Below are 20,471 nucleotides of genomic sequence, written 5' to 3'. Positions count from 1 at the left end.
AGGGAAATCTTGAGTCCCTATCTCATTTTGGCTCTCCTAGCTTTTTTGGCCTGTTATCCTTTGTAGTTTAACATGGTTAGGGACTTATTGTCTATCTCTTTTTTAACCATGGGGTTTTAGGTGCCCGTTCAAAATCTGTTTTTGTGGCTGAGTACCGTGTTATTTGTGTTGCCACCCTAGTCACCTTGCTCTGGTTGGTGACCAGGTTCACCTATGGACTGTAGTATTGTATGGTTTGGGCTTCATTGAAAAAAAAATAGATTTGTAAAAGGGTTTCAGGCACCCTTCAAAACCCATTTTCCTTAATCAAAAACTTCATAAATCCATCTTAGGTTGAGCTCTTGATTTGTCTTAAAGTCAAGATAGAGTCTTTCTTTCGATCAGTTCCATCATGATTATAATTCTCTAACCATCTTGTTACTAGAATATGTCTATTTAGTATTTTTATCTCACACACTCATATTTTATTTTAAGAGGAACAACTCACGGAGCCTAACTTGAGGGCTCACTAAAAAGGGGCAAATTATCTATTGTCAAACTTAAAGATCATTGACTTCTTATAAGATCGCAATCGCTATTTGTGTATAGTTTGAACTTATCATTTTTCTCAGATAGTCAATGTACCGATTGGATATTTATCATGTATATTGTTGAGGATAATTATATTTCTTTGACTCCGTAATAGACCAATGTTTATTTGCTTCCTTACACCAATTATGAAATGATTAATCTCTATGTTTGTATTTAATATATGCTAAGTGGGTTTTATTTGTAACTGGATTGTGTCTTGACAATTTCCAATTAAGAGAAATTGTTGCCAGTCTATGCTCTTTCACTATATCACTTCTTATTGCCAATATATGTCTAAGGGATTTATCATTAAATCTAGGTAACATGCTATAGCTGTATAATCTGGCTATTGATAAGAAATGTTGTTGTTGCCTATTGCCTTTATTGTCTTGACTTGTTCATACATCAATACAGGGATATGTGGGAACAAATCACGTAACCTACACCTTCATTATTGTTATCACTGCTTACCATGGAAGGAGGAATTCATCACATTTTATTTGCCTCTTAATTATACATAGAAATTTCCCTATATATATATATTCACTAGAGTGTTTGTTCAAATGGAATCTATGATTTTTCTTTGCTTGACCGATGATCGGGCCCCTTAATATAAATGCTAGGTATTTTACCAACTGTCAACTTGTTAACCATTCCAATTTATACCATTATCTCTAATAGAGAATTTCTTAAGATGGACACCAATTACTCTTTAGTTGATGCAAGTATCGTCTATGTGACTGACGTGGATGATATTGGTTGGCTTTGATTTTGTGTTTCGCATCTCTCCTTCTCTATCCAATGCTTGATCTACACAAATGTATCTCCATCAATAAATGAAAATAAGGGAAGAGAAAGTGAAACGAATGCTGAGAAATAAATCCTTGTTCTTGTTCAACTTGCAAATCCTGATACGCAACACAGAGCTATGATCTGGTATATCAAACGCTTGACTGTGATTGGTCTCTGATCACTTCCAACTCCAAACTGTATCTTTTGCCTTCTCCTATCAATATTTATGATCCCTTCTATATAGACTTTCGTTAGTTTTAGTTCCAACATTTGTAATTTTCTTCTATGTCCATTTCTTCATAAAGATGGAGTTCAATATTTTCTTCTCTGATAGTCTTCTACGTCAAATACCCCCCACTCATATCATTTCTCCATCTATTATCTATCACCTCTTTAGGGAAAATCACCATCCTCATAGCTTTCCTCGAAGACTATGGGACTCTCGCACTCCAAATAACAGATGAACCGTCTTTAATTTTAACGACACTTAATGTCGGGTTTAGAAGAATCACAAACAACTGATTATCTAAAGTTTATTATTTGAGTACAATATTATTTATCAATCAAAATATGGTTGTAGACTTCGTCATGGTTTCAGAATTTTATATAAATACTATTGGTTCTGAAGAAAACTCAATGGAATGAGACAGAAGATAAACCAGACATAGAAGCTTAACACGCACACTAAACACTTGTAGGTCGTCCATGCTCAAAATCTAGTCATTAAAGATGGCACTAAGTTCCAATGTTTGACTGGAGTAATATTGATGAGTCACATAGGTGAAGACTAGGCTGCAAGGGCAGACAATCAGCTACAAATATGCAGAAGAGGCACAAATATGGCATGTATCCACATAGTCACAAATGTAAGGCACACAATTTTGGCACGCATCTTTCATCCATTATGAAAACTTTTCCTTCAACAAAATTTGGATGATAGAAGCTTTCTGCTCTTTCAACTTGGCTCTGATACCATGTTGAGTAACATGAATCATTTTCTGCAATTGTACTATCACTGCCATTTGTTATTGGCATGTTCCAAATGCAGATCTGGATCTCATATAAATATGAGAGGAGACATGTCTCTAAGGTTTAATCATCATTTAATTTATATGTTTAATAATAATAATTTGTATTATATAAATATATATATATATATATATGTCTATATATATATATATATATATATATATATATATATATATATATATATATATATATATATATATATATTATTACATGAATACGCATATATAGGAAATGATGATTTACCAATAACAACAATGTATCTCAAATCGAATTAATCTGACTGAAGCTAGAACTTTAACATGTTGAACACTCCAACCTGCTCGTTGCATTTCCTACACATAAGAAAAATATTTTTTTGTTGTCAAGGAGATCATAGAGGAAAGTTTCTTCAAATGAGGCAGGTTTTTTGAAGTTTTCAGTTTGTTTTCATTCTTGTATCCATAATACATGCTTAATTTATAACTATGCATAAAGTTATATTCATATTTTTTTGTTTCCAAATTTCATTTGCTTCAATTCTTTGGCTTTGTTGTTAATTGAATTTTTTTGTCTTAGGTCTACAATGGCAACCGGTTTTGGCTCCATGATCCAACGTTACTTGAAAACAAATCCAAACTTCCCAATTTGGAAAATGATGATATCATACAACGTCCAAGTGGTGTGGGTTAGCTTTTTATTTGTGGTGAATGTAAAGTTAGATATTTGAGCTCATATAGTCAAATGAGAAGCCATTTGTGTAAGATCCCTACACAAGGCAACCAATGAACAAGAAAAAGATGGTAATGGCATTTGAGGAGCATTGCTCTTGATTTATATTGAAGAGTGAGAAAAATCAAATCATGCAGCAATCCATCAATCAAATCATCATTTATGTTAAAAGAAAATATCTCAAGGGATGAAGTTCTCTCCACTCCCTTCTCCATTCAACCTATAAAAAACCATCCATTTTTGTCCACAAATGAAGAATTACAACTAAGGTCCCATTTGACAACGGGAATATAGATGGAATAGGCATCTCTCTATTCTTGAAATCTCTGAAATCTTCGTTTGGGTGCAGCAGCTAGGAATTGTAAATAGGCATACAATAGGAATAGGCATTCCATTTATGCCCCCAAAAAATGAGTATCTCAATGCCACCTAAATAGGTGGAATTGGAATACTTATTCCTATTCCACTTTTACTTTGTTAAAAAAACAAAAAAAATCGGGTTCGTGAAAATCGTGCCACTCATTTTCCTCAATATTGGTGCTCAAGCTTCCGCTCATTTACCTGATACTTGCAGAACATCACATGGGTTATTACTTGCACTATTGTTGAAGCTTTACTCTGGGGTCAAACTCACCATTACAGGTCCTGAGGTTTTTTCTTCTTGTTTGATACTGGAGATTATTGTTTTTAAGCCCTAACAATATATTTGAAGTGAATGTTGTGAGGGTTTGTTGCTTTTCCAATTTGCATGGATTGGTAGAAGTTGTAGGAAGTACCAATAAATTTTCTTTGGGCGTGGACTGCATTCTAAGACTATTGAAGGTTAATGTGCTGCTGCTGGATATTCCAGATTAATGTATGTTATTGCTGCTGTTGATTTCAGAGTGCATCTATAATTAAAATGTAAGTAAATTATACATATTGCTCATGTAAATTTTATTTGTTGATACAAACTAGGAAAGTCATTTGTTTCCATCTATGTGTATGAAGAGATTAAGTTTGTAATTCTCAATCCCTGTATTTACTCTTTTAAAATCAAGCTTCCGTGATTTTTCAAGCTAGTTGTTTAGCATACGTTTTACAAGCGGCTGGTGCAGGTTCCTATTCCTATTCCATTTTTACACAACCAAACATGGAATAAACATATTCGCCATCCCTGGTGAACCAATCACAGAATAGGAATATGTATTCTCATTTTGTATTCAAAGATGAACAAATCCAAAATATGTATTCTTATTCCTGTATTACTATTCCTGTAGCCAAACGGGCTAAGAGATCAAAGGGGTCATTGAAAATGGAATTTTATAGCAAGTCTAGAAAGATTTCCAAAAAACACATATTAAGATATCTCTAGGAAAATGGATTAGCATTCACTGTTATATACAACCATAGATTTTCACCCCATAATCAAATGGCATCGGGAGTGATAGATAATGACTCGAATCTGTGCCTTTGGCATGTGTGAGTCATTTGGACAATCTCTTGCCATAATGAAGTGATCATTGGAATACGCTCCTTATCGAAGCTTAGGTGATGGGTTTTAAACTTTACTACTCCGCTTTCAGTTCAGTTACACGGTGAGTTCGGAGTCGAGTAGAAGGAAGGAATCGAAGATGGAAGCAAATTTCTCCTTGAAGATGATGAGCTAGATTCCATCATTTGAAGGATCAATCTCAATAAAACGGTTAGGGAATGTCTTCAAACATGGTGACAACCTGTTCTGGGAAATCTTGATATTGTTGTTTGGGGAAGAATATTTGATGTTTGATTGGAGATCGAGGTTGAACCTCAAAGATCTCCTCTTCGTTTCTGGTGCTTTCCTCGATGGTTGCCGACTCCAAACCAGAGGTGTTGAGCATGGTGTGAGCTTGTATTGAGCCAAAGTGGGGTGTAGGCTTGGAATCTGTTGCGAATAGGGTTGTGTTGGAGGTTGGTATACATATGGATAAGCGTCCATGGAGGTTGATTGGTGGAGGTCCGGATGAGCTGCAACCTCTATTGGCTTGGTCCTCCAGTGCACCCACTAAGGTCCACCTGTCGATTGCTAATCTGGGTTGGTTTCAATTGGGCGGTTTTTTGTGTTCCCTGGCATAGCTGCAAGCTCTTGCTAGAGAAAGGGTGGTGAGGAAGAGGAAATCAACAATAGTCAAATCCTCTGCTTCAATGAATGAGGAAGGGCGTCCACTGATTTGTAGACAGTTTTCATTGAAGCAAGGCAAGCTAGATGGAAATTGAGGTGGCAGGGTTGTTTTGGGTAGGGGTGGTGATGTGGGTACGAGCAGTGATGTGCTGGCTATGCGGAGCTTTGGTGGTGGTTTGGAGAGTGGTGCTTCTTCTTCATCTGTCAATGATGTGGTGATGGGGGTAGCATCTCTTTATTGTCGGAACGTATTGTGGAGGTTAGTGTTGCAACTAGAAGGGATGGTCTTGCTCGTGGTGGAGGGCCTGAGGAAGCTATGGGTGGTAATTTCCTCACCTTCACCTGCAAGGAAGCTGCCAGCTGGTTCAAGTGATAATTGGTCTTGTTGTTCCAAGTATTTTTGTTTTCAAGGGTTTTTTGAGTTTGTTTAGTGTGATCACTTTTTGGGTCTAGTGATCATTTTGATCTTGTAATTCCTTCTTATGTTGGGGGGCTTGTTGGTGCTCGTTCGGTGCTTAGGTGGTTGTCCTGTGGCATAGCCATTAAAGGGCACTACAATCTATATAATCTTTTTGGATATCAATATAATACTTTTATTAGCGATCAAAACATAAATAAACTTGACATGGGGTATCGGAAGGCACCTAAATTAGAGAACACAAATTTTCTTTTAACATTGTGTTCCAATTTCAGCAATGCATACTCATCCTTGTGGTTTTCCTTGATGGTAACTGCCACATTACCTTCGTTTTGATGCTTGTGAGATAGATCATATCATCGTTCCTTATAATCATTCTATACTGTTGTCCTACATTTTGTCACCACAAAATGTTGGTAACAACATGAAACTTTTTCAAGCTAGTTTCACATTTCTCTAAGCTTGAATTCATATTCAATTGCTTAATGTCAATCGATCGATCAATTTCAATTCATTATACAAATCATTTTACTATAGGCCTTCATCAAGTTTTTTTTCCTTTTGCTTTTTGTCAAGCCTTTGCTTGATTTTTGAAGGCTTTATTGTCCATTTTTTGTTTTTAAGTTTGTGTTTGTTTGTTTTTAGTCCTTTGGTTTTGCTCATGTCATGCTTTTCATTTTTCCCTTCGATTCAGTCTAACTTAAGGTCAATTGGAGTTGTAAATCAAGAGTTATGGCCATTTTAGTGCCCAAAAAGTGGACCTTTTTGATGCAACAGTACGAATAAAAAATATCATGTTATATTTCTAATTTGACATTCATTTTTTGAAAAATATAACTTAAAATCACTTTATGTTATATTTTAAAGTTGAGTTACTTTTTTAATTTTTCACTTAAGTGACTATATTAACTATATAGTTCAATTTAATTTTTAGCATTTAAATCAAATGCTCTAGTAAATATTACTTTTTAAATGATATTTACATGTTATATTGTTAATGTGATATGTAAATATAATTTATGTTCCACTTAAGTAATATTTTAATGAATTTAAATTGACATGTGCTAATTAAATCACTTAAAGTCATTAAAAGTGGATATTTTATGTGTCATTACATGTAAAATCCATCAAAAGTGGACTTTTTACATGCCATTGCATATAATTTTCAACTTAGAAGTATTAAATTATCAAAAGTGGACCTTTTTCATGTCTCTGCATATTTAAGTCATCAAAAGTGGACATTTCATATGCAATTACATGTAAAATCCATCAAAAGTGGACATTTTACATGTCAGTGCATATAAAGTTCAACTTCGTGGACCTTTTTGATGTCATTACATCAAAAGGTTATCAAAGGTGGACCTTTTTGATGTCATTGCATCAAAAGTTAAGTTTTTATATCTTTGCATCCAAAATGTGAGATGTAACTTAAAATGTGTAACTGCATCTAAAAGGTTCGATTTTGATTGCTTGCACATTTTAACACGTCATTGACCCAAAAAGGTCCTATTTGTCTTGTTTGCAAACTTTAAAATATGTTATTGACCCAAAAAGGTCCAATTTTAACCAAAAACATGTTTTAATATGTGCAATAACCTCCAAAAAGTTTGATTTTGAAGAACATGTCTTTGCCCTCCAAGAACTTGATTTTGGAGATTGTGAGAGATTTACTTGATGGTTTTGCATGAGATTTTCTCCAATAGGGTCGTTTTTGCTTGGCCATGGATTTTCCAATATTGAAAATGGATTTATCTTGCTAAAAAATCATTTTTCAAACTCCTTCCAAGGGCACATTTTTAGATAAATCTTCAAATAAATTCATTTTGAGTGATTTAAATCACGTTTTTGCAAGGAAAAGAAGAGTTTTGGCATCTTCAATCATTTGCAATACATCTTGGCTCACATTTTTGCAATTAGAATGAATTCATTTCATGCCTTTTATGAATCACGTTTTTGTTAAAAATGCCCAAAAATTTGGGGTCTTTATCCACTTTTTTGCATTTTGATCCATGTATATGCATTTGGGGAAGTTGTTTTTGCATCCCCGAGTCAAAAATGACTCAAAAACATGCATTTTTTGGCCACATTTTTGCAAAAACGGCCCAGATTTTTGCATTAAAAAGTCATGTTTTTGTTCAAAAAACTCAAAAAAATGCATTTCCAACCCATACCTTTGATCAAGAGGGATTGTTTTTGAGTTTTAAATGCGTTCTCTTATCTTTGGAGACTACATTCTTGGCCTTCTCAAGTCAAATTCGACCATTGAATGTCCATTACATGCATGTACAGAAAAAGTCAAAAAGTTGTTTGAAAATCCGGGTTTAAGGGAGAATTGGTCTTAAGTCTATAAAACTTGCTATTTTGGCTCTTTAACCTCCAAGTAAGTGGACATTTTCAAGCTTGCTTATCAATTCGTGCTTATCTTGCTATTTCCATGCATATTATTGCTTGATGATTGCCATTTGTCCATATATATGCCATGAAAAGTGCATTGCCTTTAAAAATATTGAAAACTCTCATTTTCACACTTCTGGAATTTCCCCAAACTCCAAATTCGAATTTAAGTTTTGAAGTGCATTGCATCTTGACATGTTTGAGTCTTTTACCAAAGGCATCTATTTGTTTTGTGCTTGTTTTGTGTTTTGCTTGTTTGCATTTCGGTTTTTTCTCCATTTTGGAAGAAATTGCAAGTTCTTTCCCAAGAACTTAAGCACGTTTCACTTCGCTCTACATTTCATTTCCATCTTTCCATGTCACAACACTTCGCATCTCATCTGACAAATGCGATTACATTTTTTCCATCTCATTCACCATCCGCACATGCATGTAAACCCATTTTCCATTTCCATCTCTCCATATGCATTCGCACCTTCATAAGCAAATACATGATTTTCCACTTCCCATGTCATTACATGCTTTGCATCTCTTCCATTTGCACTTACATATAAAATCTCATCCACCATCCACATTCGCATGTCATCTCACTTTTCATTCTTCATTACATGTTGCATTTACATGTAATCCATTTTCTGTGCAATGACATCTACTATTCTAAAGAGCTCACCCTGACCCAATAGTAGTTGGGGCTGGGGTTGGGAGGTGCCTCCGATCCATCATGAATACACGAAATGAGTGCTCCTCCATCACGAGGCAAGGGAATATACGCCCGAGGAGCATCTTGATCGGAAATGAGTACTCCATCACAGGGCGGTACTGGATCAGGAGCATCTTGATCGGAAATGAGTACTCCGGGGCCTCGAGCCACCCGTTCGTGTAGCCATTGATGGAACAAACTCCAGTCCCCACCCATCTCTCTTGCCATGATATACTCCGCGTTCTTGAAAGCCCAAGTCACATTTTGGAAATCAGCAGTCTCATTTGTACGCATTCCCATGCGCAAGCACTTTATGTCAAAAGGAAAAAAAAGAGGTAAAGGTGCTAATGGAAAGTTGTTTCGAGTTTACATCCGAAGATCATCAAGAAGGTTTTCAAAGTGTCAGAGAATCCAAAATGTGCCAATCTACAAAAGAGAATTAATGACAACTTGAACAAAAAAAGCTTGATCACATCAAGTTTTCAAATGACAACGGACAATTCATCAAAGTCAGAGGTTATCAAAAGACACAACACCATGGTTATCAAAGTGAATGCAGCGGTACAAAGTACAAGAACTTTTGATCCTGTGATCATCCAAGATTGCATCGTCAAGTACAAAGCCCTTTAGGATTGTTTCCTTCTCTTTCGTCTTCTTCTTCTTTCATGTTTGTAGCTGGAGAGGATGCATGGCATGAAAAAATGTAATTACATGTAATGCAAGTTACATGTAAGTTAAAAGATGTAATGCGAGTTGCACGTGTAGTTGCATGTAACCCTATATTTTCTCTTTTAATTAGACTAAGTCAAAGTTGATTGAGTTACTCCACCTTTTTCCTCCACCTTTTTCTCTACTCCTATGCCTATATAAAGGAGTGCCCCATCATTATATAAATCATCTTTTGTTGTATGCAAGAAAGCTATGCCACATTTGTGCAAGCATAACTTTGATTGTGTGTAATACGAATTTGGGAGAAAAGTGAATAAAAGAAGCAATTGGATTCGAAGCTTTCACTAGAAGCAATTGTGATAGAGCAAATTAGAAGCTTTGACTATAATTTGTGCCTATTGCCTTGATTCATGTTATTATTGTGTGTTCAGTAAAAGAGCATAGTGATTTAAGAAGCAATCGGAGCTGAAGCTTTGACTGGGAGCGGTTGTGGAAATATATAGCTAGAAGCTTTGTCTGTAGCTTATACTTCTTTCTTAATTCGCAAAATAGTTAAGTATTCTTACTTTTAGGAGTCTTTGTGCCCTAATTGTAAAGCTTTTCATATAGAAATACAACTGGACTTAGAGCCAAACCAGTACATTTTTAGCTAGCCTTTGAGTTAGTGAAAGTTTATTTGTATCACTGTTTCCAGCTCTTGATAGAAGTATAGTTAGAGATTCACTCTACCCATTACTCGCGCCACGAGTAAGTGGATTCTTTCATGAAAGTTAAGAAGAAAGGATATTGGTAACACGCTTTTTACAAAATCTCTCGACTTCTTGCTTACCTTGAGTTGATCTAAGGAATGGTGAGAAGGGGGAGCCTTCCCTTTAAGGTAGGAGAGATTCTGTCTCACACACTGTGGCTGGTCATCCTATTTTGCGACTAGATTTTTATCCAAAACTGTCGGTTGCAAAATATCCACCTAATATGTACATAACCAGATTATTAACAATAGAAGCACTAAACCTTTCTCCATGGTTGTGAAGTGGGAGCAGGAGAATTGATGTTTATACCCTAAAATTGTGCAGCAAGTACAGTTTTTGAACTCCCAAGAGAAATTTCACTCATCTGCTCTTAGTGGCATTCCTTCTGCAACAAGTATGAACTAACCTTGTCAAAGCTCAAAATCTAGCTTTGTGTCAATAGGTTTAGAGACTCCACAAATGTCTCAAAGGAGGGTAGCAAGCTGATAATGGTCAACACAACTGTATCCTCATTGTCTACTGGTTTGCTCAAGATTATCTTTTAAAAGATAGTTTGATAGAGACATCCTCCTCATGTAATTTCATAGAAAAGAATAGATTCTTCAAATACAAGACTCAAACTATCCCACAAGATATGTTCAGAGGTATTGCTTTGGACTTGAGATATTAAAATCATCTAATCCTGACAACTTGAGAATCAATAAGGCTTCCTTATGACATCTATCAAATCACCAAGGTGATTATTAGATCTGATTCTATGCCTAAAAGATTCTATGACATTACTCAACAAAAGCTAGTACCTTCTGGTTCTAGATATTATACTTTGTTCTCATTGAGTTTCTATTGCCCTTTGTTAAATGTCATTTTTCTACTAGCCACAAAAAAAATATCCAGACAATATCCAAATTATAGAAGCCCCTTTGATTTGACTCAAAATTTTCAACTTGGATTATGGAAAATTAAAAACTACCTGAAAATAAAAATTCAACCATCTAAAAAAATTGAAAAAAACCATCAAAACAAAATTGTGGACTTTGCAAATTAATTAATGCAGATTATAAATATTTTAAATTCTAAATACTATAAATATGCACAATTTGTTGGGGGCACCATTTTGCCCTAGTTTGAAAAACATGTCAGAAAATGCCCTAGCTATGATTAGAAAATGGTCTGCAAAATTTTGGTGACTCTAAAAGATGTAAAAAGTATGTCTGAGAGGGTGCAAAAGTCTCCAACTTATCGTCATGATTTCTTGCAGCACTACAAAATATGGTATTTAGAGAATGTTCACAATATCACTAATTTTTGCAACTTTTTTATGTGTCCCACAATTTTACTAAGTTTTAGAGGAGAATGCATATGAATGGATGCTTTTGACTCAAAGCCCACAAACTTCAGCACATTTTTCACTCACAATATTTTAAGGATTTGAGACCTTTTTATCCTTAACTCGCAAACAATGCTCAAAATTTCAGCATCCCCTCACCCCATTCTTTAAACTCATTACAATCACTGTTATACCCAACTAACTGGCTCCCTCAACATGATCCACCTCTAATACCAATGTTGCTAGAAACCAAGAAATTAGATTGGGAAAACATGGTGTGCTTTCTCGAGTTGAGAGCATCCCATTGTATTATTGACCATATGGTAATCAAACGTAATCTAAAATAGATGACAATTACAACCACCTTATAAAAGACTTGGCTACCACTAAAGTGCAAGCATATACTTTATTATCTTATTATTCTAATATTGCAGAAATTTTATTTTTAGTGATTAAGCATTTGCTATTGATTTTTATTGGTTTAGAATTTGCTAGAGATTACAATACTCTCCAAGTTCCTGCGATAAATTATTTCCATTTATGTGTCTTTCTCTATGTCAACAGGCCTTTGGAAAACACCAGATCCATCCGTGATTTATATGTTTACATCCAAGAGAGCTAGTCTAAAATTTGTTGATTGAATTCTCGACCTGTCTTTTCTCTTATGGATTCTATGATCTGTTGAAATACCCAGCCAGGATGGGCTTTCATGTCACACCCCACTTCTTTAAGCAGGAACTAACTGTAATTTTTCCTTATAGCTCATTCACTTCCCCGTGAACTATTAGGTGTACATTAGGGGGCAGTATTTGTGGTGTGCTGGTGGTACTCCCCTTGGCATGGACCTATTTGCATATTTCAAACTTGAGCGCCAATCAATGTGGGCTGACTTTCTAATTGAGAGATGTTTTCAGAGCATCAAATTATTATCAATAAACTCAATTACTCTTTCATTTTCTGCGATTCCAGATTGGAATTGGATTAATAAAGCTTGCAGTATTGGAGGTGCAAGACCCTCCCTGGTCTGCTCAGCCAATTTAGTGAAGTATCCTTTCGAAACCAAATTGGTATAATCAAGGTCTACAGTATTGACAGCATATATTCCTTTCAGATAGCAACATATAGATGCAGTGACCAGGCATTTAGAGATGGTAGCATTACTGACATCAAGCATTCTGAATTTCCGTGATCAGGCATTCAGAGATAGCAATAGCATCAGCAAATCAAGCACTAACCACAGCACCAAGTATATTTGGAAATCAAGTGTCCTTTCTTCCAGCAACAGTGGTACAGAGATATCTATTGGCCACGGCAGGAATAGCAATATAAACATTTGCAATAGTAATGCTATCATCACAATAATATCCATGACATATACATCTTGGCAATATATGATACCTACAATAGCAGGATCATAATATAGCGATCACAATGCCAGCGATGCAAACATTGGCAACAACATTGATATCACACTGCCATAGTATCAGTAGTAGCATAAACATCTGAAGTGTCATACCTGTGGCACCTATCAGCAACATCATACTTGTGGGAGCAGTGAGACGCACAAATCTGTCAGCAGCACTCTTGAACAAAGCTACATCTTCCAGTGGCACCATACCTTATCAGCAGCAGTAGCATATAGTCTGACACCAGCAGATAAGACATACTAACACCAGCAAACCCAACATTGAGCATACAACCATCTGCATATTGTGTATCCTGGCACCAGCACATGGACATACTGGTATCATCCATCCATAACTCTCAATGCGGAATAATTGTTAAAGAGGGCCAAGGTGCAAGATTTCTTGAGCATTTTCAATTTTTCATAGAAAATGTAATTGTTTGAGCTTTAATTTGAATACCCGTTGAATGTCTTGTCTAGTTTCCCTTTTCTAAGCTTGGGATACTTCAAGTAAGTTGTTCTTTGCATAAGGAGAATCTATACATTGAGATGCAGAAAACTTCTTAAGTTCAAACATATGGCACAATCCCTAATAGAAGTAGTTGTGTGAGTCAAAAGCAAACCTAGTTGAGTCCCAGTAGATAATTGTTCAGGCTGATTGGAAAAATCTAATTCTCTTGCTGATCAAAATTCCTGGGTGCTTGATCATGTCCAAGGAGCTTGATGTAGTGGTTTACTGTAGTAGGTCAATTTCTTTTGCTCTAAAATCTTTATTTAGGAACTGGCATTTATTTTCCATGCCTAATCATCTAATATACTAGGGAAGGATATGCAATATCTAGGTCAGGTGATGTTTGAAATGTCTGCAATTTGGTTACTGTCACTGTAAATGGCATTCAAGTCTTAGATTTACATCTGCTCTGATATAAAAATTTGACTCCAAAAGATATATTTATGCTTTCCTAAAAACTCGTTATGTTGGTAACATGGGTTTTCCTTTGAATCTTGACATAGATTCAAAGGTGTCAGCAATGGGGGAAGAGTTGAAGATGCTCCCCTATCTTACTTCTTCACCTACTTGATTTTGGACCAATCTCAATGATAAGCTGATTTCTTTCCAGTCTACTGTGGAATGGGTGGTAGCGGAATGGCTTGATTAATTGCAATATGAGGTGACATGGGTTGAGCTTCTTTTCTTTTTGTCACTAGATGTTCATCTTTCATCATTAATGTTTGCATCATGGAGGCTCTTTTGTTCCTGGTGCTTTGTGAATAGTTGATCATGGTATTTTTTGTACGATATGCTCTAGCTAAGTACCTATGTTCATCAAAGGTCTGTCAAAGGCTTCCAATAATTTATGAACTGCTACTGTCCAAATCATCCCATTTATGGCAATATATTATACCTCAGAAAGACTTTTCTATGTCAACATTTACACAGGTTCTAGCATAATTTGAAAAAAAAGCTTCTTGTTTGGTGAATTTGGGGATCAAATGTATTCCCCAATACTGCTACCTGCTTTTCTTAGGGATAGTTGTTCCCAGTATTCACCAAGTCAGCAGGGGCAGTCTTACCCATGATATTATCATCATCAATTGGGTTGAATGTGGGGAACCATGGATTCTTGAAGAGGCTTCCTCACAGAGCTTGGATACACATGAGGTGACCCGGTACATCATCAAGATATCTACTCCTGTAGTTGGCAAGTTACTTTTCTGCACCCAATGCCCAAGTGTTTCAGATGCAGAAAACGAGTGCATTTGAATTCCTTGAGCAGTCACAACAAGTCTTCCAACTAGTCATAATAGAATTAACCATGGGTGGGGTCCCTATCTTGAGATTTCAACCATTTAATTTAAGTGAAGCATGGGTTTGTCATGCTTATGTGGGCTATGTTGCAGATACTTGAGATCCTCACTAAAAATCAATTTTTTCTCATTGAATATAGCAGATATAAGATTTGAATTTAAATTTCAGGGATATGGGAGCTAGGGTGAGACTGTATCCTCTTCAAAAGAGGTTGTTTAATATCATCAATGTACACACCTTTCCTGGACATCCAGGATAAGGGGACATTACAAAGAAGTTATATTATTTTTCATCAAGATAGAAAGGATGTCGGAAACAAGTCTTGGTAGAATCAACCTCAATACAATTTGCAAAAAGTTATTTTAGAACAACTATTATTCATATTGAGGTCAGTATGAAATCCTCCAATAGAATTTTATCTTATTAATGGCCAAGATTCTTGTCTAAGTATGATGCACATCCTTGCTGGATGATATGAAGTGTCAATTTTTTTAATAATATTCTTATCTACAGAAAAAATAAGCACAAGCATGTGAAACATTTGAGAAAAAAATTGTAACCTTCTCCGACTCAGAAAGCTAAACACAAAGTTTTCAAATTCTAGCATTTTTAGTATTGAATCCTTATATATTAAACATAAAGGGAAAAATACTCAACAAAGGAAGCCACCTACAAAAATTTTGGTACTTGTAAAAAGAGGAAAAGCATACCAATCAGCTGCAAGAATGAAATCGAAGGTTTGTCCCAAGTGACCAACCTCATTTTGGCTCCAATGCAATAACATAGAAGTTACTTTGGTGGCACCAAAGGATCCAGCATTGGCAGCAATGTTATTATGAATATCTAGAAGTTGAGGTAAGCATACTTGGACTGAAATTCATGAAGACTAGAAAAGCAATTATGTTCTCTATAACAATTAGTAACTCGTAATCATGTAATTCTTCTCTAGATATGTTGAAACATCACTAATAGTAATTTGCAAACTTGTGTGCATGGATTTTTTTTCTGAAAGTAACTTGGGTTAGGCAACTAAGAGCTGCAAAAAAAGCATCAAAGCACTGGATTCTAGTAACTGAAAGTTCACCAAAATCCCATAATAAAATATTTATCTTTCACAAAGCGAAAAAGCAGAGATGCTCCTAAAAAGAATCGATTATTCAGATGGTAAAATAATGTTAAGCAAGTTGAACAAGGGGAAGAGCAAATCTTAGTGGCTCAATTCCCAAAAAAATCATCCAACAAAAAAAGAGGCAAGGCTACAGCCATCTCCTAGCTGCTCTATTATTCATTAACTATTTTCCATCCATGCCAATCAACATTCAAAGCATCCAAATTCTCATCCAGGGGTTTGTTATTTCCTACAAAATAAAGTCATTAGAGTCCAATGTTCTTTGATAGTATCTGGCTATCCTTTTTCAGAGGAAAGGTGGCAGCAGATGGAGCAGCATGAGATATAGTCGCCACCAACCACTACAATGTGTATTGAATCTTGATGCTTTTATGGTCATAATGATCATGAAATTTGAGATTTATGAGCATATGACTAGTGAACAGTTTAACTTGACAAATTAGTCATAAGCATAACTACTAAGAATGATCTTAACAACATATGATTATCAATGACAAATGATGTGTGATTGTGTATTGAGTTTTTCTTGATCTATGAAATTATGAATGAATGAAAAACTACTTAATAAGTTACTAGTTATCCATTATCAATTAAAAGTTCTATATCCTGCGTGGTTCTTAAGATATTACTTTATAAATCTACATTGTTGGTTTTTATGTTCACTGACTTTTGGCAAGTTGCCTAGTCCAGTTTCAAATTTTGGTGAGCCAGGTTTTTCCGCACCATAATATTTTTTTCTATGTCTTCAGGCATGAAGCAACAACAAACTATTGAGAAGAGGAGCATCAAGAGCAGCCCTCCCAACCTTACCATCAAATGCAATCATTGCTCCTATATATCCATGACCTACCATCAATAAGCTCACATTATCTGCCATCATCTTCCACCCAAAGGTATGGCAATCACTTTAAATAAATTCTTCACGTGATTAAATAACAATTATTTGTATTATCACCTTAAAGAATGATTTTAATAATCAATTTTTTAATCACTAGAAGCCAACCATTTATTAGGTGATATGTACATTTGTATATATAATAGGAAGGTGTGTATATTTGCATATATATGTTCATATTTACTATTATATATGCGCACATATGTATGTATATAAATAAATAATGCATAAATACATAATATACTTATGCATATATACCATACACATACATATATGTATACATTTATCTATTATGACATACATAATGTGCCTTGGGGATGCATACCCAAGGTTTTTCTCAAGTACATCTTTTGCACCCCCTATTCTCAGTGTAATCAAACTTAGAAATTCTACCGATCGTTTTGGCGAGATCTGCAAGTGAATTGATGGCATGCTTAGCCCAATCAAGGTTGCCATTTGTGAGAGAGAAGCCACCCTAGTGTCCTCCAACAAGCATATTCATTCAGTAAAACTAGGATAAATTGAACACTCCTCTACATATGGTTGCATATAGCTTCAATCCATAGAGATATGTGGATAGACACAGTACAGTTATTCCCATTAATGACCATAAGATGAGGAATGGCCTCCTTTAGGCCTTTGAGAATATGCAGTTCATAAGATGCTTCCTTGATTAAAGTCAAGTGACCAGAGCTTACTGAACAAGAAAACTACAGGAATTCCAACAAGGATTAAGGGGCACACCTTGGCATGAGACAAGATGGTTGGTGGTGACTACATGCACATTTTGGTTGTTGCAAACACTCTCCATTTGTTTTCTCTCACAAGTTTTATTTATAGTTCCCTTGCTGCAGAGAAAAGTAGGTTCAAGCATAGCTTGATCCAATACAGTGGGATGCAGACCTTAGAGATGTAATGTGTTGACGGTAACCCCAATCTGTATATTGGATTTGTTGGGCACAAGTTGTAGGACAAGGATACAAACTATTCTCACAATTCTAGCGATGAGGAGTTTCTAAGACATCTAATGGATGATGATGACTCTAATACTTTAGCTTCTTGTTTAAATGAAAAAAACCATATGGATATCATTATTTGGCAATCCTGTTTTGTCATCTTAATATTTGTCACTTGTAAACTATAGTTGAGACTTTAAGCTATCTGAGACTTTTTAATGCTAGAAGAAACTTTGATATTCATATAAGCCCTTTCTTCATTCATCAACTATCACTAAAACCTGTGATCTGACTATTCCTAGACTGTTGACAATGTTATCAATCATCAGCTTTCAAACGTGTTCTCAGTTTCATATTTAGTTTTGTAAATTTTGGAAAATTTATGATTATTTTAATTTATTCTTGTGTGTGTTGTGTATTATTACACTCCTATAGGAATTTCAATTGAAAAAACATTTTTTCCCCAAGTTGGGACTGACCTGCTGTTGGAGCACAAAGAGGGCCCACTTGTTTCACTTGAAATTAAATATATGTTCATGTATGATCTTCTCATTATTTTTATCATAAATTTGCAGCAAACAGAAGAATAGAGGAGAGGAGAACTAATTATCAAAGCAAGATAACATGCTAAGAAGGATTGACAAAGTCATTGCCAAGGCAGCAGACCTCTTCAGCAACAGCACTGAGTAAGATAGACACCTGGGAGAGAAGCAGAAGTCAGCTTAATGGAAAAAAATGATACCAAAAGAATGTCATCCATTGTTAATTGGCAAGGGAAAACAAACCATGGGACAAGAAGATAATGGCTGGCATAGCAAAGGAAAAGAACACACAACTAGAGATATCAAGTGGCACATAGGAGGCAATTTTAGGATCAAGGAAAGGATAAGTGACAAGAATATTGTTCTGCTTTTTATTTCATGCGAAAAATAAGGGATATATATGTTGTCGGTGAATTCTATATTGTAGCCAATGGGTAGAATTGCATCCAAAAGGGTGTGTGACAATTGAGTCACCCCTTCGGAAAAGTATATGTACACCATCCGGAAGGGACTTTGGATCATCATTGTAATCATCTTAATAATCTTGTAAGCAGTGAAGTGCATATTGCGTATATAAATATAAGTATTTTTTTTGTGTTATATCTTACTATACTATATTCGATAAGTATCATTTTACCTATACGGTAAACATTTGGCACCGTTGCCAATTGAACCTGAAACGAAGGAAGTGTTATGAAGATTAATGTCGAATCTGCTTAACAAGGATAGGAATAAGACAAAAGATAAGGATGAAATACGCACAACATACGAAGTTTTAATTTTAGCACAATAGGCAGAGTGCAGACAGAAGCTTCAATAGATTACCGACTGTTGTCTTGCATTTTGTCACCACAAAATATTGGTAACAGCACGAAACTTTTCGAAGCTAGTTTCGCATTTCTCTAAGCTTGAATTTGATATTTAATTGTTTAATACTGATCGATTGATCCATTTCAATTCAAATATCAAATTGTTTTACTGAAGGCCTTCATCAAATCTTTTTCGTTTTGCTTTTTGTCGAGCCTTTGCTTGATTTTTGAAGCCTTCATCGTACTTTCTTCGCTTTTAAGTTTGTGTTTGTTTGTTTTTGGTCCTTTGGTTTTGCTCATGTCATGCTTTTTGTTTTTCCTTTCGATTCGGTCTAACCTAGAGGTCAATCGGAGTTGTCAATCAAGAGTTATGTCCATTTTAATGCCTCAAAAGTGGACATTTTAGGTGCAACATCACGAATTAAAAATATGATGTTATATTTTCAAATTGACATTCACTTTTTGAAAAATATAACATTATATTCACTTTTTGTTATGTTTTTGAGTTACTTTTATTTTAAATTTATAACTTAAAGTGACTATAGTGCACTTTATGTTATAATTTTAAGTTGAGTTACTTTTTAATTTTTCACCTTAAGTAACTATATAACTATATAGTTTCATTTTAATTTTTTATTTTAAAAATCAAATGCTTATTTAAATGTTACTTTAAAATGATGTTTATGTATTAAATTCTATAATATGATTAATAAATATTGTTTCTGACCCATTTTGTAACATTTTTATCATTTTAAGTGAATTAAAAAACTTAAAGTCTTCATAAATGGACATTTTATATGCATAAGCATGTAGAATTCATCAAAAGTGGACATTTTTCAAGCCATTGCATATAAAGTTTACTTTAGTGGACATTTTTTATGTCATTGCATCAAAAGTTCACCATAAGTGGACCTTTTTGATGCTATGACATGAAAAGTAGAGTTTTTATGCTTATGCATCTAAAGGGTGAGTTGCATTTTAATATATGCATTCCTCTCCAAAAGGTCCGATTTTCACTTGGGAGCATATTTTAAAATATGCATTTCATCTAAAAAGGTCCTATTTTTCACTTGATGCATATTTTAAAATATGCCATGCATCTAAAAAGGTCCGATTTTGAAGGAAAGCATGTATTTGGCCTCCAAGAACTCGATTTTGCTCATGTTTTAAAGTATGCTATGCATCCCAAGAAGTCTGATTTTGAAAGGAAAGCATGCATTTGGCCTCCAAGAACTCGATTTTGCTCATAACTTGAGATTTTCTTAGTGGAATTGCATGAAATCTTCTCCATTGAAGACGGTTTTCCTTGGCAATGATTTTCTTTGCATCAAGAATGGATTTAACATGCTGAAAATTGTTTTTGAAGATCAATCCTAGGGCACATTTTTGAAAAAAAACTCCAAATACCTTCATTTTTGCTCATAACTTG

At 35.0% G+C, this 20,471-nt stretch overlaps 1 protein-coding gene across 8 annotated transcripts in view; it reads right to left on the bottom strand.

Annotated features, from left to right (window-relative positions):
* Window positions 1–20,471, bottom strand: part of LOC149542864 (S-adenosyl-L-methionine-dependent methyltransferases superfamily protein) — a 196,125-nt gene that overhangs the window by 12,380 nt on the left and 163,274 nt on the right. For 3 of the 8 annotated variants that reach the window (XM_089797777.1, XM_089797778.1, XM_089797779.1), the window contains one exon: window positions 15,422–15,554. The exons of 1 other annotated variant lie outside the window; for it this stretch is intronic. In XM_089797777.1, the coding sequence (XP_089653903.1) occupies window positions 15,422–15,554 (133 nt within the window). The remainder of the gene's footprint in view (window positions 1–15,421; window positions 15,555–20,471) is intronic. 4 more of the 8 variants (XR_016355540.1, XR_016355541.1, XM_089797780.1 and 1 more) reach the window with 3 other exon arrangements.

The sequence above is a fragment of the Cupressus sempervirens genome, chromosome 8, assembly GCF_028749045.1.
Source record: "Cupressus sempervirens isolate cs-2001-9-10 chromosome 8, ASM2874904v1, whole genome shotgun sequence".
NCBI classification, from domain to species: domain Eukaryota; kingdom Viridiplantae; phylum Streptophyta; class Pinopsida; order Cupressales; family Cupressaceae; genus Cupressus; species Cupressus sempervirens.
This window is presented reverse-complemented; position numbering and strand designations above follow the sequence as displayed.